The sequence below is a fragment of the Sprattus sprattus genome, assembly GCF_963457725.1.
Source record: "Sprattus sprattus genome assembly, contig: scaffold_52, whole genome shotgun sequence".
NCBI lineage: Eukaryota > Metazoa > Chordata > Actinopteri > Clupeiformes > Clupeidae > Sprattus > Sprattus sprattus.
In genome coordinates this window covers 11,252-38,632 of record NW_027666813.1, presented here as the reverse complement: position 1 = coordinate 38,632, position 27,381 = coordinate 11,252, and the positions used below count along the sequence as shown (strand labels likewise).

The 27,381-nt window shown below is 40.7% G+C and overlaps 1 protein-coding gene across 1 annotated transcript; it reads left to right on the top strand.

Moving 5' to 3' along the window:
• Nucleotides 1–358: 358 nt before the first annotated feature.
• LOC308382607 (NLR family CARD domain-containing protein 3-like) lies at nt 359–27,308 on the top strand (the record flags this gene model as incomplete). Its single annotated transcript, XM_080861001.1, has 7 exons — nt 359–614; nt 2,084–2,218; nt 3,190–4,795; nt 5,319–5,495; nt 5,712–5,885; nt 23,883–24,056; nt 27,167–27,308. 7 exons carry the CDS (start codon nt 359–361, stop codon nt 27,306–27,308), a joined length of 2,664 nt encoding a protein of 887 aa, XP_080717127.1.
• Between the last annotated feature and the right edge of the window lie 73 nt (nt 27,309–27,381).

The following is a 27,381-nucleotide window of genomic DNA, read 5'->3' as shown; positions in this document are numbered from 1 at the left end:
TTCTGTGTTATAGTTTGCCATTTACAAAAGCAAAGCATACTCTGCACATATTTTTATTTAAGAGCATTCTACCTTCTTAATCATGTATTGTGTACTATCACCTCTTATTTAACACGTACATAGACATAAGCACACACACACACACACACACACACACACACACACACACACAAACACTCACACACACACACACAAGTAAAGAGTAGAATTTCATTGTGAAAAATCAATTATGCTTTTAACAATTGCTCATGACAATTATTTCTTTTCATTATGAACATGAACTATCCCCTCAACATCTGGTCTTTTTGAAAGCTTGCCCAGCCTGATCCCAAGCATCCAGTTCGTAGCGGACCTTACAATGACCACAACTCCGAGGGAAGTGCTGAGGAACACTCTGGACATCCTCACGGAGGCCGAATTTAAGAGGTTTAAGCATGACCTTGGGGACCAGGGACAAATCGCATGGGGGAAGCTGGAGAAGGCTGACACAGATGACACTGTGGACTTGATGATAAAGGTGTTCAGCACGAGAGCTGGGGACATCATGCTGTCCATCTTGAAAAAGATCAAACACAACCAGTTGGCCTTGGACTTGGAGAGAGATCTGGGAAGATGTGAGTGTGTAGTTTACAGGAAGACCCACATGTATTCATCATATCTGTTTCTCTCTCTCTCTTTGACTTTCTCTCCGCTTACTTTCTCTGTGACTCTTTCTCTTCCATTTCATCTCTCTCCTTTTCTTTCTCACCACTTTTTCTCTCATCAATTTACTCTTTCTGTCTCTTCCCTCTGTCTGTATGGGTATCTTTCTGTCTCTTCGTTCTCTCTGTATCTTTCTCTTTCATCTCTCTCACGCTCTCTCTGACCCCCATTCTCTCCAACTTTCACTTCAAATGTATTTCTCTGCTCTTTCTTTCTACCCGTCTCACTTTCCCTAACTCTCCATAACTCTCTTTTCTATCTGCCCCCAAGTTTGAGAATTATTCACATTACAGATAAATAGGCTAGCACATAGTATATAGATGTATCATGAGTAGGGTAGAATAAGTGCATCATTTTGTGGTGGAGGTGGGTACGTGTAATCTGACGGTTTCTGCAAGTAGATCAGATGGAGAGGCTACAGTAGCATCCCATAGCGGAGACAGTCAAGGAGGGGAAGGACAGAAAAGAGACAAAGTGTGTGGGCAAAGCTCAGTTGCCAGATATGCGTGTATGTACTACTTAAGGGTTATGGTGATGAAGAACAATGTTTTCACATTCATTGTCATTTGCGGGCAAATGTCCCTCGATAAGAGAAAGAAAGATTTGGAAGTAAACATACATTTCATGAACAAATAAAGACATACATTCAGAAAACAATTAATAGTAGGCAATATGACCACTTTATCAGTATGAATCATATGTTCAGTTATGGTTCGCTGACATGGTTCATGGGAATTTAGTTATAGCAAGGGTGGTAAGGTACAACAATAGGTCACAACTGGCTGGCGTCATCTTCAACAAGCACTACACAATATCTAATGCAGCACCTATTTGTGGGAAGAATAATCTGAATTCATTGTATCTGTTTCTCCTGACACTATTTCTCTCTCTCTTGCTGTCTCTTTCGCTACATCTCTGCCTACTTTCTCTCTGGCTCTTTTTGTTTTATTTGATCTCTTTTCTCCACCTTTTTTTCTGCTCAATTTTATCTCTCATTCATTCCCTCTTTCCCTCTCTCAATTTGTATTCAATGTATCGTTATCTGTGTGTCACTCTCTGCCTCTCCTTCTCTCTTTCTTTCATCTGTCTCCATCTCTCTCTGACTCCTCTCTTTCTGTCTCTTCCCTCTCTCAATTTGTATTCAATGTATCTTTCTCTGTGTGTCACTCTCTGCCTCTCCTTCTCTCTTTATTTCATCTATCCCTCTCTATGACTCCTTCTGTCTCTCCACCTCTCACTCTCACTTTCCATTTCATTATATGATCTTTCTCTCTCCCTGTCTCTCTGTCCTTCACTCTCCACCTTTTTTCTGTTCTCCCACCTCTGTTTCCCTCTCTCACTCTTTCTCTATTGCCCCCCCCACCCCCCCTCTTTTTCTAAGTGGGAGGCCAGGAGTGTTCCCCAGGTCTGGTCAGAGGCGATAGTGGGGTCAAAGTGGACGTCACTGCTCAGTCTGGAGGGATATTGGAGACCCCAGCCTTGAGCAGAGGATCACCCATGCCATTACAAGGATGGGGTAAGGACCCAATGTCGGCCATTTCACCTTTTGATCCAGCGGCATATTTGTTTGAATACAAACACACACACTTGTAATTATTATGTAATTATTATATTTCTAAGTAGTCGAGACTTGGGGATTCATAAGTGCTGAATAGGGAAAAGAAAAGAGATTTTATTCAAAGTTTAATTGCATAAGAACAATTGGGACATCAGTTGCATTGGGAGTGATGCTGCAGAGTGTGTGGATCTGGGAAACTCATCCCACCACAAGTGGCACCACTGACAGCTTGGGGCTGACTTGTGTAAGTAGAGACCACCGGACTCTCTGCTCATTGGCAGCATGTATTGGTGAAAACTGTAGACCTGTGGGAGGGTGTTTAGATAGGAGGATGTTGAAGAGGGGGTGGCTACTGTCTAGTTGAGCATCAGAGCTTTGAACTTAATGTGAAAATGTAAATATTCTATCACAATGTATGGGGTGCCATTCAGGAAATAGGTCTTTACTGTTTTTTGTACAAACGTATTGGTCCCTTTGTTCACTATATGGTTTGTTGGCATGTATATTGGTTTACTTATAATAGTTTAGTTTCATATGTATTTAGTCATTATGCACTTATTATGGACCTTGACTGAAACTGTTAGTTATGCGTTTCACATATGAAAGGATGTAAACCTCGGTAAATTTAGTTTTGAGACTTGGAGATTGATACACAGACATGTGAAGCTAAGTATAAGAATACTTAAAGAAGAAAAAAGTACATGTGTCCATAAAACACATTTAAAACAATGCTAGTTGCTTAGACAAATAAAAGAGGAAAAAAAGAAAAGATATCTACAAAATTAACTACAAGAGAGGTGCAAGTAAAATGCTACACTGATGATGCTTACAAAGCTAAAAAGTGAAAAAGATTAAGGTGTCATATGTTATATAAACAACTATTTATTTCCCTATTTCACCTTATTACATCTGACTTTTGTTGTCCTCAGATGACAATGCAGCAGAAGAGGTTAAAAAGAAGAAAGCATTACTTAAAAGGAAGGTTCAGAAACACCTGAAAAAAAGGATTTCTGTTGTACATCAAGAGTCTGGCGATTGCAAAGTACAAGATATCTACACTGAGCTTCACATCGTAGAGGGCCGCACAGGTGGAGTCAGCAATGAACATGAAGTGTCGACAATTGACATGACACAGATTGGGACAAGACCAAGCTCTGAAGATAAGCAAGTCAAATTGGCAGAAATGTTCACAGACTCTGCCACAAATGTTTTGACTTTAGGAATTGCTGGGGTGGGGAAAACTATTGCAGTGAAGAAGTTTGTCATGGACTGGATTGAGGAAGAAGCAAATCAAGATATAGACTTTGTTTTTGTTCTTCCATTTCGGGAGTTAAACTTGAAGAAAGGGGAACACTGCAGCCTTATTGATGTTCTTGAGTTATTCTACCCTTATCGGAAAGATTTGGAATACATCCTTGACTTGAGTGAATGCAAAATTCTTTTTGTCCTTGACGGTTTGGATGAAAGTAGACTCAAGCTGGACTTTGGGAAATGTATTTGTACACTGGAAGCAGAGTCATCAGTAGACATACTCATAACAAGTCTCATTAACGGTACGCTAGTGCCCTCTGCACTCCACTGGGTTACAACCAGACCAGCAGCAGCCAGTCTGATCCCAGAAGATTGCTTCAACTTACTGACAGAGGTTCGAGGATTTAATGACGACCAGAAAGATGAGTTCTTTCAGAAGAACATAGGGAATCCAGAGAAGGCTAAGAGACTCATTGACCATATCAACAAGAATAGAAGCCTCCATATCATGTGTCACATACCAGTATTCTGCCGTATTCTAGCCAATGTGGTGGACAAAATACTGGAAGATAAGAGCAAAGAAGAATCAGCCAAAACTTTGACAGAATTGTACACATTGTATAGTGTCTCTCAGATAAAAAGAATGGATGACAAATTCTCAGAGGACAAGAAGATGAGTGCAGAGGAAAAAGGACAGTTCCTTGTTAAACTTGGGAAGTTGGCATTCAAACATCTGGAGAAAGGCAACCTGATCTTCTATGAAAAGGACCTGGCAGAGTGTGACATAAATGTAAATTGGGGAGCATTGCAGGCTGGAGTTTGTACACAGATCTTCAACATGGCGAGTGCTACAACTGGAGAGAATATATTCAGCTTTGTGCATCTCAGTGTACAGGAATTCTTGGCAGCTCTTTATGTTCTTTATGAAGGTGCTCATTGGAGAAATCCCTTCCTCAAGACATGGAAAGAGACGATCAGCTGGTGGTTCACACACTCAAGGTTTGACCTTTGCAGATTTGCTGTGGAAAAGGCCCTGCAGAGCCAGAATGGACATTTGGATCTTTTTGTCCGTTTCCTCCTTGGCCTGGCTCCAATCTTGGAGCCAATCCGGTCCCCCCTGGATGTGTTGCTGCCACAGTTAGCTATCAGAGAAGTGAGCATTGAGGTAACAATTCAATACATCAAAGAGAAGATCAGGGAAGATATCTCACCAGAACGGATCATCAACCTCTTCCACTGTTTGAATGAGTTAGGGGACAACTCACTGGTTGAGGAGATCAACAGGTAATTCATACAGACCATTTCAGATTCAACGGAATTGATAAATAGTACAGTTAGCAGAGCATGGTGTCAACAACACCAGTGTCTTATGTTTGATTCTGAAAGAGTACATACTAATAAAAGTTCTAAGCAGGGCTCAGTTATTGAGGACACTGCTTTTAGCACATTGGTTTTCCAGCCGTATCTCTTTTGATGCTGTATTGTGTTTGTGGTTCATGGAAATGATCATGAATGCATGTCTGTGCAATTTTTTTATCCAGATAAAGGAAAAGCCCTCAAACTATTTTGTCAACTTGTGTCAAAATGACTACTTAGGTGTCCACAAAAAACATCAGAATGTATTTAATCCGTAGGAAATGTATGTTTGTAGGTATTAATGTGATTTACTGCTGATCCTGATCATTCATGTTGCTCTATTCTTCTGGACTTTCTTTTAAAAGTAGAATTTGTTTAATAAGAGGCTAATAATAAGAGGCTTGGTAAGTTTCACTAAGGTTATAATTATAGTGTTCAAAATGTTACCCAGGTACATACACTCAGCAGATGAGGATAAGAACCTGACTCCAGCCCAGTGTTCAGCTGTGGCTTATCTGCTGCTGGTGTCAGCTAAAGACATGAATGAGTTTGATCTGAAGAAATACCTGAGATCAGAGGAAGGGCTCTGCAGAATGCTTCCTGTAGTGAAAGTCTCTAGGAGAGTTTGGTGAGTACAGATTTGGGTGAGTTCTGGGAGTAAAGCCTTGTTTATAGCAATGATGTTGATGAATTATGAACTTGGGACCAGTCTGGAAATGTATTCCACATACTGACTGAGAGAGGTGCTTACAAAATAAACACTTGAGTGTGTTCAACTGTGTAATAACATGAATAAAAGTGTTATGATTGTCTGAGATATTGTTTAATCTTCATTTCTAAATAGGCTAAATCAGTGTCGACTCTCTAAAGAAAGCTGTAAAATGATGGCATTATTGCTGCAAGGGAGACCTTCCCTTCTGAGAGAACTGGACATGGGTGACAATTACCTGCAGGATGAAGGAATTGAGCTGCTCTGGGTGGGACTAAAAGATCCACAATGCAAGCTGGAGACACTGAGGTCAGTTATGAGGCTTATAAGAAAGTCTTAATAGGTGTAATAGCAATTCCTCAGAATATCAGCAAAAACATCCAGCAAACTGCATTTTATAACAGTTATGAATTGAATTGCATTTGATCGCGGCAAATACGTATTTGAACCCCTAGCAAAACATGACTAAGTAATTGGTGGAGTAAGCCTAGTTGGCAAGCACAGATGTCAGACTGTTCTTCTAATGGGTCACCAGGTTTACACACATCTCAGCAGGGATATTGGTCCACTACTCTTTGCAGATCCTCTCCAAATCCTTAAGGTTGCATTTTCAATGGGAGGGAATGAGGGAATTAGGTTAACGCCCAATATTCCACCTTACATGGCCCCATCCATAATCCGCTTGATGCGGTGGAGTCGTCCTGTACCCTTGGCAGAGAAACAGCCCCAAAGAATAATATTTACACCTCCATGGTTGACTGTGGGGATGATGTTCTTCATATCCAGCATTCTTCCCCCTCCAAACGCGGCAAGTCGAGTTGATGCCAAAGAGCTTGATTTTGGTGTCATCTGACCACATCACGTTCTCCCAATCCTCACAGAATCATCCAAGTGTTCATTGGCAAACTTCAGATGGCCCTGTACATGTGCTTCCTTGAGCAGGGGGAACTTGTGAGTGCTGCAGGACTTCAAACCATTATGGCGTTGTGTGTTGCCAATGGTTTTCTTGGTGACTGGGGTCTCTGCTGCCTTGAGATCATTCACAAGCTCCCCCCGTGTAGCTCTGGGGTTATCCCGCACGTTTTGGATGATCACGATACTGCACGAGGTGAGATCTTGAATGGAGCCCCAGACCGAGGGCGATTGACAGTTGATAGTTGTTGCTTCCATTTGATAATAAACGCACCAAAAGTTGTCTGCTTCGCAGCCAGCTGCTTGCCAATGGTTTTGTAGCCCATTCCAGCCTTGTGCAGGTTTATAATTGTATCTCTGAAGTCCTTGGACAACTCTTTGGTCTTGCCCATGGTGGTGTGGTAGAAGGTGTGTAGTATGATTCTTTGGACAGATTTCTTTTAAACATGTCACTAGTTGAGATCAGGTGTATCTTGTTAAACTTAACAAGCAGTAATGTGTGTGCCTCGTCTGTGGCAGCCAGAATTCTTGCTGTTTGGTAGGGGTTCAAATACTAATAAGTTCATAACTTTTATAAAATGCAGTTTTCTGGATGTTTTTGTCAATATTCTGTCTCCCACTGTTAAAATAGACCTACCATTACAACTATAGATCACGCATTTATTATACACTGTATAGTTATTAACAATATTTTTTTCATGTTGTCTTGTAGACTTAACGGCTGTAAACTCACACATGAGTCCTGTAAGGTTGTTGCCTCATTTCTGAAGTCAGCAAACTCCCTGCTAGAGTTGGACCTGAGCCACAATGTCCTGAGAGATTCTGGAGTTCAGCTGCTTTGTAAGGGACTGTCTAGTCCTCACTGTAAATTGCAGTCTTTGAGGTTAGTCTTACAATAGCATGATTTCTGATACAGAACTATGCTGATATTGTTCATGGTATCACACATCTACACTTACGCATTCAAATGGAATAAACAGTGAAGCTGTATTGAGTGTATTGTGTGTTTTTTTCCAGGTTAACTAAGCAAATGGCAGGATAATGAAAGTGTGCTTAAATATGTTCTTTTTTATTTGAATTGTTTACACAATACAATTACTACATTTCATTTTGTACTTTTCCCAGTTGTACTGCAAACATTGAACAGCATCATGTAGGATACTGTTTTGCTGTGATGGATTGTCAGCTCGATGGTAATCTCTAGGAGTCTGGATGCTTCTTGACAGTTAGCATTTTCCAATAATAGAACTTCAGGGATCTATGGTTAGAAGACTCCCACTTCAGGTTCTAATTTTAGAAGCCTCTGATGTCGTTGAGATGATGAAAGTCTAGTGTGGAAGTACTCAGGTGAACATGGATGAGAGTTTGCATTTTAATAAGCCTTTCACTGTGGCTCTTGAATGTTGAGAGTATAGTTGTTGACTTTCTGACCTCCTAGGGTGTTATTACTGGGGCTGTTGGCCAGTTAATATTTCATAAAATGTAGCTCCAATACTACACTGAAAATGTGCTCTAACTGCCATGCCAACAAGCCTGGCTGTACTGCTTACTTTCTTTCACCCCAACAATATTATCATAACTTCTGCTAAATTTACTTTTTATCTGACTGCTCAGCAGTCTTTACCTCAGCATTGATAGGCCCAAATCTACACTATTGTCCAGTAGTAAGAGCGATGGAATGAGAATGGATGTAATATATACAGTGCCCTCCACAAATATTGGCACCCCTAGTGAATATGAGCAAAACAGGCTATGAAAAAATATGTCTTTGCTGTTTATCCTCTTGGTCTTTCACTCAAAATATTCACAAAAATCTTACCTTTTCATTGAAGTAATATTATTGAAAGAAAAAAAACTGTTGACATTAAATACATATTTTTCCCCAAAACATGTGTGCCACAATTATTGGCACCCCTAGAAAAATATTGTAATTAAAATCTAACTGAAGTATAATTCCAGTCATGTTTTACATTTTTAAGTTCGCCTGTTTGATAAGGAGCTCCTAGAGATCAACCATGACTTCCTGTTCCACTGGCGTACAAATATGAGGTAACACAGACAAATTCCATTAGTCATTCATCACTATGGGATAGACCTAAGAAAACAGTGACGATCTGCGACAGAAAGCTGTTGAGCTGCACAAAGCAAGAAATGGACACTAGAAAGTCTCTAAACAGTTGAAAATACCCATTTCCACTATCATGGAAATAATTAAGAAGTTTAAAGCGACAAGAGATGTAAGGAGTCAGACTGGAAAAGGACCTGTCTGTAAATTGACCCCATGCACTGTGAGGAGGATGGTTCAACTAGCAAAATAATCTCCAAGGATCACAGCTGGAGAATTGTAGAGGTTAGTTGAGTCTTGGGGTCAGAAAGTCTCCAAAACTACCATCAGACGCCACCTACATCACCACAGGTTGTTTTGGAGGGTTGCCAGAAAAAAGCCTCTGCTGTCAATTAACAACAAACTAAAGCGCCTACAGTTTTTCAAATGTAAGTCAGATTTTCAATGGGACAGAGTTATATGGTCAGATGAGACTAAAATAAAGCTATTTGGCAACAAACATCGAAGGTGGGCTTGGCGTCGACAGAAAGATAGCCATACAGAAGAGCACCCCATACCCAATATGAAGTATGGTGACGGATCTTTGATGTTGTGGGGCTGTTTTTCTTCCAAAGACCCTGGACATCTTGTTAGGATACATGGTATCATGGACTCCATTAAAATACCAGCAGATATTGTTTAGATATATAAAATTGACATCAACACACAAAGACACAATAAGAGCATGACAAATATGATGGGCACAATATGTGCATGGTGATATGTGTAGGTGTGTGAGTGAGCGAGTGAGTGGATGTGTTTCTGTGCATGTGTGTGTGTAATGATATCTTTGCACTTCACAACTGCCTTCCATTTTTAAGTATTTATATATTTATATATATATTTTAATAATTTCTGTAATTTGGTCTTTGTCCTTGAATTGCCATATTTGTCATGCTCTTATTGTGTCTGTGTGTTGATGTCAATTTTATATATCTAAACAAACTGCTGCTGGAGAGCGCCTAACTGTTTTTTCGTTGTGTACTACAATGACGATTAAACTCCTTGAATCCTTGAATCTTGAATATTAAATGAAAACCTAACAGCCCCCTCCAGTAAGCTATAAATGGGCTGTGGTTGGACCTTCCAGCAGGACAATGATCTGAAGCATACCTCAAAATCAACACAAAAATGGTTCACCGAGGTTTTGCCATGGCCATCAAAGTCCCCCGACCTAAACCCCATAGAAAATCTCTGGGATGAGCTGAAGCCGAGTCTAAAAACGTTGACCTCAGAATCTGAAGGATCTGGAGAGATACTGCATGTAGGAATGGTCGCAGATCCCGTGCCATGTGTTCACCAACCTCATCACGCATTATAGGAGAAGACTCAGAGCCCCTATCTTGGCAAAGGGAGGCTGCACAAAACATAAAATTAAGGGGTGCCAATAATCGTGGCACACATGTTTTGGGGAAAAATATGTATTTATTGTCAACAATAAATAATTTTACTTCAATGAAAAGGTAATATTGTTGTGAATATTTTGAGTGAAAGACCAAGAGGATAAACAGCAAAGACATATTTCTTCATAGCCTGTTTTGCTCATATTCACTAGGGGTGCCAATATTTGTGGATGTGTATGAAATTGTGTTTGTTCTTTTTCAGGCTCTCTGATAGTCATATCTTAGATGACGGTTATGTTTGTCTGGCTCTCGCCCTGATGGCAAACCCCTTCTGTGTGAAAGAGCTGGATGTGAGCAACAATAATCCTGGAGAATCGGCAAAGAACCTGTTATTTGCTACACTGAAGGATCCTCACTTTAAAATTGAGGAACTTCGGTATGTTCTATAAAGTTTTTTTCACTTTAAAATTACTAATTGAAGATAGATTTTGCAGGCTGAAGATGGGATTATTAAAGTTTCTGAAAGAACAGGAGAAAATATTTATTTGAAGAGGCTTTCACAAAAGAGATGAAAGATAATACAATGAAGTCCATGAAACTTGCTCATATGTTCCCCAAACAGAGTCATACTATTAAACTTTTCTATATGATTAGCAGATACTGCACAGAAAAAATAAATATGCACGGAGGGGACTTAACTACAGGAATAACTAAACTTTTGTTATTTTTGTGCTCTGTGAAATTTAAGTGATCTTTACTGTTCTGACCATGATATTGTCTTTCTGAATATCTGGTTAAAGACTCAGTGATCAATCCTGTGAGATTGTGGACTGTGCTCTGCAGTATGATCTGTTGAATGATCTGAGAGATTCTGGAGTTTTCTGTGTCATTCTGAACTTTCGAACCATATTGTTTTTAGTCATGCTACCATGTTCAACTCTCTGTCTCTTTACCTCTAACTCTATGCAGACTTGCTGACTGTAAGCTAACAGAGGACTCCTATAAGGCTGTAGCCTCTGCTCTGCAGTCATTGGTTTCCCTGAGAGAACTGGACCTAACAAACAATGACCTGAAGGATTCTGATATTCAGCGTCTATCTGCAGGAATGAGTAGCCCTCACTGTAAACTACAGACATTAAGGTTGGTGACTTTGTTTGTAGTATGTGGTATCACTCCTGATTGGAGATTTTAATGCATGTGCTAGATTAGTGTGCTGTCCATCTCTCCTCTTCACACTTCTGTCTCTACAAAACATCTGCATTTTGGAGAAAGTGACAGAACACTCCTGACACCTATCAATGTCTCCTGGTAAACTAAGTAGTTGTAAGGATGTAATAAAGTTTTAACACAGATTCTCCAATGCTTGTGTGTACATGGTCAGTAAATGGATTCAGAGTGTATTTTCAAAGTAAAAGAACCAAAGTGATATTTCTTCAGGTGATAATTATAATTATTTTGCCCCATGTTATTGATTGACCAGTCAGTGTAGGTCAGAATTGTTGTGGACTTGCATACAACACGTTTGCACTTGTATAATCGCTGCCTATCAAGAGCCAGCCAGAAAACATTTATTCAGTCATGATGTATTTACTGTACGAACATTTGTAGTGTTTAAATAGAACTGATACAAAGTGTCCCATTTTTATTGTTGGTTGTAAAAGTCTGTTAATCCGTTTCAAATAAATACAAATATCTCACACAAAGATGCTCCCCTAGGTGGCCAAGATATGTTAGAAATTTTATACCACAGGAGTGGAGGCCTCAGTCAGGCAATGGTAGAAAAATCAGAAACAACGATGCGCACCAGGGGAGAGAGAGCATGGCTTCACATGAAGATTAACCAGTTTCTCTAACAAAACAGGGAAGAAACATGACTTTTTAAGTATTTTATCAGTTGAAAGGGGAGTATACTGTAAATCACAGAGCTCTGATCACATGGGTCACCCTGCATCCAGACTCATGAGCTAGAGCGACCCTGTGACCTCTAAGCAGGGTTGGGAGGGTTATTTTAAAAATGTATTCCAATATTGTCATGAGTTTGGGCAGTAAATGAAACATTGACGGCCTCTGGTGGCCAAAGGACAAAAGAATGAACTTCTTTGTGTCCACATGTGCCGTTGTTGTGATTGTGTACCCTCACCTGTTTCCTATTGTGTGTCCTCACTTGTTATGCATGTTGTGATTGCCACTTCCCTTAATTAGCCGGGACATAAATACCTGGCTAGTCTCTGTGACCCTTATAAGGTTGTTTCTTGTAGAGAATGCAAGTAATGCTCTCAAGCACTTTGTTAAAGCAGGCTCTAGCTAGCCTCCTGTTTCAGGGTTCTCTCTACTGTTCAGAAGCCTGAAAGTTACACGTTTTTATATTACTTAGTTTATGGCCTTTTGCCCTGTTCCTGATCCTCTGTGTTTTGGTCTTAAACCTATTTCGATGTATTTTCTGCGCTTTTGGAATATCACCTTCCATGTGTTGAAATACTGCTTTTTGGAAGAAACCCTGTTTAAACAATAAAGAAATCAACTCTAACAACATCCTTCAAATGGGTCCTCACTAGCACACTGGGCTAAGCGCTGGTTCTCCAGATCCAGCGACTCGGATTCAATCACCGAGAAAAGCCTGTCAGATACAATTACTGATTGCCTGTTAAAAATGTTATTAAGTAACCTAATCCAAGTATCAAAATATTAAAGTAATTCAACTTGATTAATTTCCATTACTTTTGGATTACCTCAATGCCAAATGTGCAAATGCAGACAACAGAAAAGTCATCAATAAGATGAAGTCAACATCACAATGTAACCTTGAAAAAAAAAATAGGTAACCAAGTTTTAAGAATTAAACCTGCCCTCTGATCAGTGTTTTTTTTGTGGAAAAATCTGCTTTTCATATGCATATTCAGCCTCCAGACCTACAATAAAAATGCACAACACCTTAGTTTACAAAGCATAGGCCTGTGTTAGATTAGTTTGCTGTCCATGAACTGTTTCAGTTCATTTAGCTCCTTATTTGATGGTTCAAATGTCAATGTCTGTGTGATTCTAAACTTTTGAACAGTATTGTTTTTAGTCAGGTTACCATGCCATGTTCTACTCACTGTCTCTATACCTCTCACTCTATGCAGACTTGCTCACTGTAAGCTAACAGAGGAATCATGTAAGGCTGTAGCCTCTGCTCTGCAGTATTCGGTCTCCCTGACAGAACTGGACCTCACAAACAGTAAAATGAAGGATTCTGGTATTCAGCTTCTATCTGCAGGAATGAGTAGCCCTCACTGTAAACTACAGACATTAAGGTTGGTGTTTGACTTTCATTCTAATATCTAGTATCACTCCTGATTGGAGCTTATGCTGCATGTGCTAGATTACTTTGCTGTCCATGAACTGTTCACACTTCTTTCTATACAAAACCATCTGCATTTTGGAGATAGTGACAGAACACTCCTCCCCGCAAACAGGGAACGTCCCCAGGACGTTAACAGGACATTCGCAAGGTCCCCAATCGTCCCCAATTGGTCCCCGCCACAACGTTCGCTAGAGGACGTTACCAGAACGTTTTTGACGTTCGTAGCAAGTCTACGTTTGGTCCTTCTGTGACGTTCGCATGAGTCTTAAATCGGACTTTTAGGGAACCTTATAAATTGGTCTGTCAGCACACCTCCCCAGGACGTCATTTAAAAACGTCCCCATAACCTTTACCTGCAGGTCCTCTGCGTAACGTTCGCATGAGCCTTAAAACGGACTATTAAGGAACGTTATAATTTGGTCACTCAGCACACGTCCCCAGGACGTCATTTAAAAACGTCCCCATAACCTTTACCTGCAGGTCCTCTGCGTGACGTTCGCATGAGCCTTAAAACGGACTATTAAGGAACGTTATAATTTGGTCACTTAGCACACGTCCCCAGGACGTCATTTAAAAACGTCCCGTAACCTTTACCTGCAGGTCCTCTGCGTGACGTTCGCATGAGCCTTAAAACGGACTATTAAGGAACGTTATAATTTGGTCACTCAGCACACGTCCCCAGGACGTCATTTAAAAACGTCCCGTAACCTTTACCTGCAGGTCCTCTGCGTGACGTTCGCATGAGCCTTAAAACGGACTATTAAGGAACGTTATAATTTGGTCACTCAGCAGACGTCCCAAGGACGTCATTTAAAAACGTCCCGTAACCTTTACCTGCAGGTCCTCTGCGTGACGTTCGCATGAGCCTTAAAACGGACTATTAAGGAACGTTATAATTTGGTAACTCAGCACACATCCCCAGGACGTCATTTAAAAACGTCCCGTAACCTTTACCTGCAGGTCCTCTGCGTGACGTTCGCATGAGCCTTAAAACGGACTTTTAGGGACCGTTCTTATTTGGTCCTCTGATGGTCCTCTCTGAACCAGAAGTTCCGCTAGAGAAAAATTATTTTCATTTGCCCGACATTTTAATGATAAGCCGGCCAAATATCTAGCCTATTTCTGCTTCTAAATTAGCCCATTGAAGAAAACTGACGGCCTGCATAGCTTAAATAATAACATAATCAGGTAGTTTAGAATGCAACATGTTTATTTTCCTAAGTTTACAATGGGAAACAAAAACATTTATGTCTGATGCGCGTCAATAAGTGGCCTTTAAGCGCAACCTGCTGTGGCGTTAAAATGAGCGCCGCAACATGGTCATTGCTCTGTTCAATGAGAGCAGAGATTCTTAAATTATTCGACCCTCTTGTGAATCCTTTGCACATTTTACTGTGACTATCAATTACCTCGCACCTGAGCCAAGAGAACTTGTCACTCCATAACGACATAAACGCCCGACATTTCAGCTTTTTCTTTGGTGATGCTGTTCGAACATCTAGGGCTTCAGGTATTCAGTGTTTGGAAAGTTCACTTTCTACATGAACTTGCTCAGTTCATTGTTGATAATTCATAATTTTGAACTACGTTCACAGCTCCAATTTTCAATATGAGGCGAGTGCTATAATTTTTCAAAATCTCTGTCTGCAATACCGCTCTCGGCTCTTCCGCGCGCTCACGCACGGTAATAAAAGGAAACGCGCAACACTGCAGGTATTACAGGTTCATCCTCGTCAGAAGGTTTACCCTCATCAGATGTTTTTGGCCTCTGAAAAAAAGCTTTTAAGGCTAGTCTGCTTGGCCATGTTGGATCCTTCTCACTCAGTTCGCTCCTCGTTTGAAACCGAGGGTTTGCGCTTTAAAATGCAGCATATGCGTGTTGTTAAATAACTTTCTAACGGCAGATTAGCCTGTTCCTTTTAAACATAATAAGGGCAGTGCACGTTTGCTTTATAGGCCTTACGTAATATTAGGATTGTTGTCAAAATTGTGTTTGCGAGACGGGATTTTTAAAGAAATTCCAATCAGACAATTTGACCGGTGAGCTCTTCGTTCTGTTGCACCATCTTTGAAGGCCTGTGGAAAGCTCAATATGTTAAAGCTAGACACTTGGTCACCTTCCTATGTATGCACTGTATTGGAATCATGCAGACATTACATTTATAGCACAGATCAGTACAGAAGCATTCATATTTATTTTATTTCATCATTCTTAGTTTGGCTAGTTATTCTGCCTCCCTGCCCGCACGTCCGTGATGTGCCATGGATGTTAATTAAAAAAGGAATCATTACGGAAAACCCTCAATGCGTAGTGAATGAGATTGCTACAATATGCTTTTCCTCAAACCCTCGGAAAAAAAGACTAAGTTTGTTGGCTGTCTCACACTGTGATAAACCTGTTAAAGTGGCACTATATCAGACAGTGTTAGGACAGTAGGTAGCGATCTCGTTTAGTAATAGGAAGGTTTACGGTTCAATTCCCATGCCCGCAATCAAGTTTGTAATCGTGTGTGTCTGTGTCTATGCATATCATATGAAATGTGTAATATAAATGAACTTGAACTTGTGTGTGTGTGCGCACTGTAAGCAAAATGACGGCTCCGCGATCTATTATTATTTTATTTTCTTCATTTAGCTCAGCAAAAACGGTCGTGCCTGCTACGTCCGCGGTGCATCATTGAATAACGTACCCAGGACGTCTAAAATAGGTTTTGTAGATGTCACCACAATGCCCTCAGGACGTTCTTGCAACTTCCTGCAGAACGTCCCCAGGACCTATAGAAACACGTTCCCCAGACGTAACCACAATGCCCTCGGGAGGTGCTTGCAACGTCCTGCATAACGTCCCCAGGACCTATAGAAAACGTTTCCCAGTTGTCACCGCAACGTCCTCGGGACGGTCTTGGAACGTCGTGCAAAACGTCCTAAAGTTGTCACGGGAACCATACACATTTACGTTTTTAGAACGTTCAGAGAGACCATTACGGGACGTCTAGGGGACGTCATTTTGCTTACAGGGCTGGCACCTATCAATGTCTCCTGGTACATTAAGTAGATTTAATGGTGTAATAAAGGTTCAACACAGATTCTCCAATTATTTGGTGTAGATGGTCAGTACATTGATTCAGAGTGGTTCTCAAAGTGATATTTCTTCAGGGGATAATTATAATTATTTTGACCCATGGTATGGATTGACCAGTCACTCAGTGTAGGTCAGACTTGTTGTGGACTTGGATAGCACACTTTTGCACGTCTATAATCGAGAGCCAGTCAGAAAACATGTTATCAGTTTTCATGATGTGTTTTCATTCTTTACTGTATGAAAATGTCTAGTGTTTAAGCAGAACTGATACAAAGTGACCCATTTCTATTGTTTGTAGTAAAAGTCTATAAACCCGTTCGGAGTAAATGAAAATTACTCGGACACAGAGTTTCCCCAAGGAGGCCAAGATATGTTAGTAATTGTATACCACAGGAGTGGAGACCTCAGTCAGGCCATGTTAGAAAAATCAAGAACAATGAGGCGCATCAAAGGAGAGAGAGCATGGCTTCAGATGAAGATTCACCAGCTTCTGTTACTAGACAGGGAACAAACATGACCTTTTTAAGTATTTTATCAGTTGACAGGGGAAGGGTATACATCACATTGCTCAGATCACATGGGCCACACTGCATCCAGACTCAGGAGTTAGAGTGGCCCTGTGACCCCCAAGCAGGGTTGGGATGGTTGCTTAAGAAATGTATTCGGATACAATTACTGATTACCTGTTAAAATTTGTATTCATTAACTGAATCCAAGTATCACAATATTAAAGTAATGTAACTTGATTACTTTCCATTACTTTTGGAATACCTCAATGCCAAATGTGCAAACAAAGACAAAAGAAAAGAGACATCAATGAGATGGCAACAGTCAACAGCACCATGGAAGAAAATGAGGAAACCAAGTTTAAAGAATCAAACATGCCCTCTGCTTAGTATTTTTTAAAGAAAAATATCCTTTTAATTACGGAAATTCAGCCTACAGACCTACAATGAAAGTGCACAACACATACGTTTACAAAGCATAGGCATGTGCTAGATATGTTTGCTGTCCATGAACTGTTTCATTTAATTTTGCTCCTTATTTGATGTCAATGTCTGTGTGATTCTAAACTTTTGAACAGTATTGTTTTTAGTCAGGCTACCATGCCAGTTCTACTTACTGTCTCCCCCGCAAACAGGGAACGTCCCCAGGACATTAACAGGACATTCGCAAGGTCCCCAATCGTCCCCAATTGGTCCCCGGCACAACGTTCGCTAAAGGACGTTACCAGAACTTCTTAAATCGGACTTTTAGGAAACATTATAATTTGTTCTCTCAGCACTAGGGATGGGAACCGAAACCCGGTTCTTGTTTAGAACCGGTTCCTTATGAGCCGAATCTTTGGAATCGTTAGCCAAATTCATAACCGGGTCTGTAAACGGACCTCTGTGCCGTTTGCGCATGCGTGAACTCTTCCTTTAAAAAATCAGACCGCAGCAGAAATGGCAACTAGACAGAAACGATCTAAAGTGTGGCTTTATTTCACTCGAACAAATGCAAACATGGTCACTTGTAACGTCTGTAAAACATGTATTTCGTCAAAGGGAGGAGGTACATCTACTATGAATAAGCACTTGAGCACACAACATGGTATTAAATTACAAGATTGTCATGTTTTTGATGCCTGCAGCAGCTCAACTAACGACGGCGCTTCATCCCTAACTTACCAAGGTAAACTCCTCAAAATGTTTTATCATAACGGTGTTACTCGTGTGTTATCAGGAAACGTTTGCGTTGTCGTGATAACAACCATAACTAAACTTAGCATTGAATTGCTTAACAGAATGGGCGATGTTGGACATTGTCATAATGTAGGCTAGCTTAGCTGTAGAATCTTCTATTTTCAGCCGTTGGCTTGAGGCAGAGGCAGTGCTTGCCTCCCCTCTGTTGGTTCTAGAAAGTTTGCTGATAACACACGAGTAACACCGTTATGATGAAACATTTTGAGGAGTTTACCTTGGTAAGTCAGGGATGAAGCACAAAAGACTCCGTTAATAATGGCGTTGCCTAGCAACGCGTGCAGCTCCCTAGATATGGATACGTTTCTCTTTCATTTCAGTGGCAGCAATAGTTAAGTTTTAATACTGAGTGCCTAGTTTGCGAATCATCTTTGTTCAAATACGTATGTGAGGCATTGTGTGCATGATACAAGTAAGTATGTTTCAGTACGTTATTGTGTTTGTAGTGGGTTCTACATTGCTGTTAGAAGCGTTAAGCATAACAGTTCGCGATTAGCCATACAACCAAGCAACCTACAAGAAAATATACAGTCCTTTACTCAATAACAAGGGCTTCATGTCAGATCAGAAAATTCAACGATTTTGTTAGTGCCATTTTATTGTCAGATTTAGTTTATCTCAAGAGTGCAATGAGGGAGGGGTTTAGATTGGACTAACTTAAACTAAACCTGGATGCATTGTAATGTTCCAACAATTATGAGACATTTCCTGAGGTATATCTGCTCTGGAAAAGAAAGATCAGTAGGTAGCAGAGGAAGGGTTGTATAGGGGTTGTTTGCTATTTCACTCATTCACTCATCTATACAGTATAGTATACAGTATAGATGAGTGTATGAGTGAATGAGTGAAATAGCAATCGACAGTGCTCTGCAATGTCAATGTATAGCTTTAGAGTTGACACTCTCACCACATATGCATTTAAATAATTTAATATTTAGTGGCAAGAATGTCTGTTTTTTAATAAAAGTTTTTGGTTATTTATGTAAACATTCTGTTTATGGTGTGTGCAGCATTCTAGAAATTGATATAAAAGAACATTTAATGTAAAAAACTCGTTTGTGCTCTTTTTTCACCCCTTACCCAATAAGAATCGATAAGAGAATCGATAAGGAATCGAATCGATAAGCAGGAATCGATAAGGAACCGGAATCGTTAAAATCGTAAAGGTTCTCATCCCTACTCAGCACACGTCCCCAGGACGTCCTTCAAAAACGTCCCTGTTACGTTATCCTGCAGGTCCTCTGCGTGACGTTCGCATGAGCCTTAAAACGTACTATTAGGGAACGTTCTTATTTGGTCTCTCAGCATACGTCCCCAGGACATCCTTTAAAAACGTCCCTGTTACCTTATCCTGCAGGTCCTCTGCGTGACGTTCGCATGAGCCTTAAAATGGACTATTAGGGAACGTTCTTATTTGGTCTCTCAGCATACGTCCCCAGGACATCCTTTAAAAACGTCCCCGTTACCTTTACCTGCAGGTCCTCTGCGTGACGTTCGCATGAGCCTTAAAACGGACTATTAGGGAACCTTATAATTTGGTCAGCACACGTCCCCAGGACGTCCTTTAAAAACGTCCCCGTTACCTTAACCTGCAGGTCCTCTGCGTGACGTTCGCATGAGCCTTAAAACGGACTATTAGGGAACGTTCTTATTTGGTCTCTCAGCATACGTCCCCAGGACATCCTTTAAAAACGTCCCAGTAACCTTTACCTGTGGTCCTCTGCGGGACGTTCGCATTCGGTCCTTCCAAAACGTCCCCTTGACGTCCTCTGATGGTCCTCTCTGAACCAGAGGTTCCGCTAGAGAAAAATGTTTTTCATTTGCGAGACATTTTTATGATAAGCTGGCCAAATATCTATTTCTGCTTCTAAATTAGCCTATTGAAGAAAACTGACGGCCTGCATAGCTTAAATAATAACATAATCAGGTAGTTTAGAATGCAACATGTTTATTTTCCTAAGTTTACAATGGGAAACAAAAACATTAATGTCTGATGCGCGTCAATAAGTGGCCTTTAATCACAACCTGCTGTGGCGTTAAAATGAGCGCCGCAACATGGTCATTGCTCTGTTCAATGAGAGCAGAGATTCTAAAATTATTCGACCCTCTTGTGAATCCTTTGCTTAGCCTTTTCACAGTGCTAACAGAAAATTTTACTGTGACTATCAATATCCTCGCACCTTAGAACCTTGTCACTCCATAACGACATAAACGCCAGACATTTCGGACTTGTCTCTGGTGAAGCTGTTCGAACATCTAGGGCTTCAGGTATTCAGTTTTTGGAAAGTTCAATTTCTACATGAACTAGTTCAGTTCATTGTTCATAATTCAAAAATTTTAACTAAGTTCACTGCTCCAATTTTCAATATGCTGCGAGTGCGAGCTCTGGCGGCTCCCGCGCTCTCGTACGGGCATAGACAGTATTATGCAACATATGCGTGTTGTTAAATAACTTTCTAACGGCAGATTAGCCTGTTCCTTTAAAACATAATAAGGGCAGTGCACGTTTGCTTTATAGGCCTAAATATTTGGATTGTTGTCAAATCCAGATTGTGTTTGCGAGACGGGATGTTTAAGAAATTCCAACCAGACAATTTGACCGGTGAGCTTTCTGTTGCAGCATCTTTGAAGGCCTGTGGAAAGCTCAATGTTAACGCTAGACTTGATAGACCTTCCTATGTAGGCTATGCATGTATTGGAATCATGCAGAGATAAAATTTATAGCACAGATCAGTAGAGAAGCGTTCATATTTATTTTATTTCATAATTCTTAGTTTGGCTAGTTATTCTGCCTCCCTGCCCGCACGTCCGTGCCATGGATGTTAATTAAAAAAGGAATCATTACGGAAAACCCTCAATGCGTAGTGACTGAGATCGCTACAATATGCTTTTTCTCAAACCCTCAGAAAAAATGACTAAGTTTGTTGGCTGTCTCACACTGTGATAAAGGTGTTAAAGTGACAAAATAAGAATCAGACAATGTTAGGGAAGTGGTAGCCAAGTGGTTTAGTAATAGGAAGGTTTACGGTTCAATTACCATGCCTCGCAATCAAGTTTGAAAGCGCGTTTGTGTCTCTGTGTGTGTCTATGTATATCATATGAAATGTGCTATATAAATAAACTTGAACTTGTGTGTGTGTGAGCCATGTAAGCGAAATGACGGCACCGCAATCTATTATTATTTTATTTTTTTCATTTAGCTCAGCAAAAACACCGTGCCTGCTACGTCCGCGGTGCGTCCTTGAATAACGTCCCCAGGACGTCTAAAGCAAGGTTTCCAGAAGTCACCACAATGCCCTCAGGATGTTCTTGCAACTTCCTGCAGAACGTCCCCAGGACCTATAGAAACATGTTTTCCAGACGTCACCGCAATGTCCTAGGGACGTTCTTGCAACGTCCTGCAGAACGTCCCCAGGACCTATAGAAAACGTTTCCCAATTGTCACCGCAACGTCCTCGGGACGGTCTTGGAACGTCGTGCAAAACGTCCTAAAGTTGTCAAGGGAACCATACACATTTACGTTTTTAGAACGTTCAGAGAGACCATTACAGGACGTCGAGGGGACGTCATTTTGCTTACAGGGTCTATACCTCTCTATGCAGACTTGCTCACTGTAAGCTAACAGAGGAATCCTGTAAGGCTGTAGCCTCTGCTCTGCAGTCATCAGTCTCCCTGAGAGAACTGGACCTCACAAACACTGAACTGAAGGATTCTGGTGTTCAACTTCTCTCTGCAGGACTAAGTAGCCCTCACTGTAAACTACAGACATTAAGGTTGGTGTTTGACTGTCAATCTAGTATCTAGTATCACTCCTGATTGGAACTTTTAATGCATGTGCTAGATTACTTTGCTGTCCATGAACTGTTCACACTTCTGTCTGTACAAAACCATCTGCATTTTGGAGATAGTGACAGAACACTCCTGGCACCTATCAATGTCTCCTGGTACACTAAGTAGTTGTAAGGGTGTAATTAAGTTTTAACACAGATTCTCAAATGCTTGTTTGTAGATGGTCAGCATATAGATTCAGAGTGTATTTTCAAAGAATAAGAACCAAAGTGATTTCTTCAGGGGATAATTATAATTATTTTTGACCCACGGTATGGATTGACCAGTCAATCAGTGGAGGTCAGAATTGATGTGGATTCGGATACCACACTTTTGCACTTCTTTAAAAGCTGCCTATCAAGAGCCAGCCAGAAAACATGTTATCAGTTTTCATGATGTGTTTTCATTCATTACTGTAAGAACATTTGTAGTGCTCAAGCAGAACTGATAGAAAAGTGTCCCATTTGTATTATTTGCATTAAAAGTCTATAAACCCGTTTGGAATGAATTAAAATTTCCCAGACACAGAGTTCCCCCAAGGGGGTCAAGATATGTTAGTAATTTTGTACCACAGAGTTGAGACGTCAGTCAGGCCACGTTAGAAAATCCAAAACAATAAGGCGCATCAAGGGAGAGAGAGTATCACCAGATAAAGAATCACCAGTTCTGTAACTAGACAGGGAACAAACATGACTTTTAAAGTATTTTATCAGTTGAAAGGGTTGGAGTATGACATCACAGAGCTCGGATCACATGGGCCACCCTGCATCCAGACTCGACCCTGTGACCTCTAAGCAGTGTTGGGAGGGTTCATTTAAAAAAGTATTCCGATGCAATTACTGATTGCCTGTTAAAACTCTACTCTCTGTCTCTATCTCTATACCTCTCACTCTATTCAGACTTGCTGACTGTAAGCTAACAGAGGAATCCTGTAAGGCTCTAGTCTCTGCTCTGCAGTCATCGGTGTCCCTGACCGAACTGGACCTCACAAACAATGAACTGAAGGATTCTGGTATTCAGCTTTTCTCTGCAGGACTAAGTAGCCCTCACTGTAAACTACAAACATTAAGGTTGGTATTTGAATTCATTCTAATATCTAGTATCACTCCTGCTACATATCAATGTCTTCTGATACACTACATACTGTAGATGTAATGGTGTAATGAAGGTTTGACATAGATTTCCAATGCTTGGGTGTAGATGGTCAGTAAATTGATTCAGAGTGGTTCTCAAAGTGATATTTCTTCAGGGGATAATTATTATTACTTTGACCCATGGTATGTCCAGTCAATCAGTATAGGTCAGAATTGTTTTGGACTTGGATACCACACTTTTGCACTTCTATAATCGCTGCCTATCAAGAGCCAGCCAGAAAACATTTCACCAGTTTCCATGATGTGTGTTTTATTATTTACTGTAAGAACATTTGTAGTTTTTAAAAAGAACTGATACAAAGGGTCCCAATTGTATTGATTGTATTAAAAGTCTATGTCGTTTCCCGGTCCTCTCCCCATCTCTTCTCCGCCTCGCTTCCTCTCATACACTTCACTGTCCTATACAATTAAAGGCATGAAAAGCCCAAAAATAAATCTATTAATCTATTGCTTACCCAACTTCTAATTCTAAGAAACATTAAGGCATCTGAAAAGAATAATAGGACATTATTTTAATAACTATAATTTAGTTCTGAATAGAATCTCTCAGATAAATAAAGAAAGAAAAAATAAGGGATTCTAAAAATAGGTTAATTTTTAGTTTTTCTTTCTACGATCCCTTAACTTTTATTTTCTAAACCTCTTGACATTGATCATCAGCTTGGTTTTAAAGCAGGCCAAGTCAGTTTATGAATGTTGACAGTAATTTATCAATATCAAGTAATTTGCAAATGCCTTGATTACCTTTTAATGCATGTTTCTACTCTAATAATGAAGAAACATTATATCTTCTTTCAGACTGTCTGGTTGTCTCATCACTCACAAGGGCTGTTCTTTCTTGGCCTCTGCCCTCAAATCAAACCCCTCCTACCTGAAACAGCTGGATCTGAGCTACAATCACCCAGGAGACTCAGGTGTCAGAGAGCTCACAGACAGACTGAATGATCCCAACTGTAAACTAGAGACTTTCAGGTGAGTGCTGGGTGTTTATCTGGGTTTGTATTGCATTTTAAACAGTTGCTGAGGGCAACAAGGCTCAGGGGGTGTGGAGGGAGATTCATATGTAATGGATGGGAAAAGTTGTTTCACTAAGAGCACCAAGTCTGGACTACTGTCAATGATCCCTCTATTTTTTTCAGCACTTTATTCTGAGCGCACTTTTCAGCACTGCGAGCAATTCGTAAACCAAACGACCTGATGAAAATGAGCACAAGCCTGCATTAGCCATAGGTTTCCAAAGAGATGACAGCAAATGCATCAATATGTTTACAAGGTTGATATTTATTCAATATCCTTTATAATGGCTGGACTTTGGAACATTTTAATGATGGTGTTTTGTCAGTTTAGTTGAACTTAAAGGATCTTTGGTTGAAAATAAATAAGGTTTAGGGAGGTTATGACTGGTTCACTGGTCATGAATGATAATGATATATATACAGCCGCGGAAAAAATTAAGAGACCACTTCAAAATTATCAGTTTCTCTGGTTTTACTATTTATTGGTATGTGTTAAAGTAAAATGTACATTTCTGTTTTATTCTATAACCTACTGGCAACATTCCTACCAAATTTCAAATAAAAATATTGTCATTTAGATCATTTATTTGCAGAAAAATGACAATTGGTCAAAATAGCAAAAAAGATGCAGTGTCTTCAGATCTCGAATAATGCAAAGAAAACAAGCTCATATTCATTTTTAAACTACACAATACTAATGCTTTAACTTGGGAAGAGTTCAGAAATCAATATTTGTTGGAATAACCTTGATTTAAAATCACAACTTTCATGTGTCTTGGCATGCTCTCCACCAGTCTTTCACATTGCCGTCGGGTGACTTTATGCTACTCCTGGCGCAAGAATTCAAGCAGCTCGGCTTCTTTTCATGGCTTGTGACCATCCATCTTCCTCTTGATCACATTTCAGAGTTTTTTTAATGGGATTCAGGTCTCGAAATTGGGCTGGCAATGACAGGGTCCTGATCTGGTGGTACTCCATCCACACCTTTACTGGCCTGGCTGTGTGGCATGGAGCATTGCCCTGCTGGAAAAAACACTTCTCAGAGTTGGGGAACATTGTCAGAGCAAAAGGAAGCAAGTTTTTCTGCCGGGACAACGTTGTACTTTGCCTGGCTGAGGTTTGTAAAAGACCATAAGGATTGAACCAAAGCTGACTGGAGGTCCCTAAGTTCGTCTTCTCTGATGAGTCCAATTTCACAGTAGGTGCAAGACTCTGTGGCTTGTAGGCCTCTCCAGGTCTCAGTCTAACCATCAGACGACCATGTGTTGGGCAAAGCTGAAAATTGGACTCATCAGAGAAGACGAACTAGGAGACCCTCCAAGGAGGAAGACCAATTGGAAATAATGATTACAATATATTGGAAAAGAAACACAAAAGTAAAGACCCCATATGACTCAGACACTGCAACCTTCAGCTAGGCACAACACTGGCATTATAATACAGGCGTGAACACAACACATAAAATGTCAGTGCACAAATGGGCTCACACACACAGCAAGCTACACCACCATTAAGGGTGGCTAACTTACTCCACGCAGGCACTCATCTCATTAGGTCACACTCAACTCCTCAATGGAAGATATAGTTTGGGCTGGGTGGAAATGCTACACAGAATATCAGCATATTCCATCAGATTTCCCGTGAAAACACCACTGTTATACCTTAATATAACAGACCTCTTTGTCAGCTCTGGCGTTAGTTGCACACACACACACACACACACACACACACACACACACACACACACACACACACACACACACACACACACACACACACACACACACACACACACACACACACACACAAACACACACACACACACACACACACACACACACACACACACACATACACACACACACACACACACACACACACACACACACACACACACAAGAAATTCAGAAACAACAGCAAACAAGCACAAAGCAAGCAGAAACACACAGGTACATATCACACCAGTTCTTGCCTCCTTGCATTGGCTTCCTGTTAATTTTAGAGTTCAGTTCAAGGTTTTACTGATTGTTTTTAAAGCTCTTAATGGGCAGGCCCCCAGTTACATTTCTCACCTTATCCATCCACACCAAGCCCCCAGGTCTCTCAGATCATCTGGCAATGCTCTCCTCCATGTGCCTCGGTCAAGGCTCAAGCAAAAAGGTGACAGAGCCTTTGCAGTTGCAGCGCCACGGCTGTGGAACTAATTGCCCCTGGACATTAAAAATGCTCCGTCCATCTTTGTTTTTAAGTCTAGGCTCAAAACTCACCTTTTCATTGTATCCTTCCCAGCTTCCTAACCCTCCGTCTGCTGCCCCATTTGTAACTCTGTATATGTCTCTTGTTGTCATTGCCGTCTCTGTTCCTGTTGTCATTGTTTCTGTTGATCTGTCTGTCTACTGTTGCTCGTCTCATATTGTAATTATTTGTTTACTTATTTTTACTTTATTTTATTTATATCACTATTTTTTATGTACAGCACTTTGGTCAGTGAAAGCTGTGTTTAAATGTGCTTTATAAATAAATTGTACTTACTTTTACTTACTTACTTACTTACTTACATAACAGCATGGGATGGGTGGGGTCCTTCACTTTGCCTCAGGCCTAACTGCAGACTCTCTGGTAGTAAGTGAGCTCCAGGGAGTGTAACTCCTTCTCTGCTGTCTTGATGACTATCTGGTGGTCCTGAACAGTGCTATTGTCATTTCACACTGTCAGCCTGTTTGTGAGCATACTCTCACTAGTGCACCTGTAGAAGTTTGCAATATTTCTGGGTTGCCCCCTTGAGGAAGTACAGCTGCTGCTGGTCTTTCTTGATTAACTGGACTGTACTGTATGTCCATGTGAGGTCCTCACTGACTCCTAGGAATTTAATGCTGCCCACCTTCACCAGTGTAGACCCGTCTATGTGAAGTAACAGATGATGTTGGTGCTGATGTCCTCTATTCCTTCTCCTCGGGTCCACAATCATCTCTTTGGTTTAGCTGACATTGAGGAAAAGACTGTTCATATGGCACCATGTCACTCAGCTTGACACCCCACTCATGTGCCCTGTCTCATCACCACCAGTGATCAAGCCTATGACAGTGGTGTCATCAGCAAACCTGATGATGAAGTTGCTCTCATAGGTCGCAGTGCAGTCATGTGTGAAGAGTGTGTAGAGCAGGGGGCTCAGCACACAACCTTCAGGGCAGCCAGTGTTCATGATTAATGTCTGTGAGCAGAGAGGCCAAATGCTAACAGATTGTGTTCTGCAAGTGAGGAGGTCCATGATCCAGCTGCAG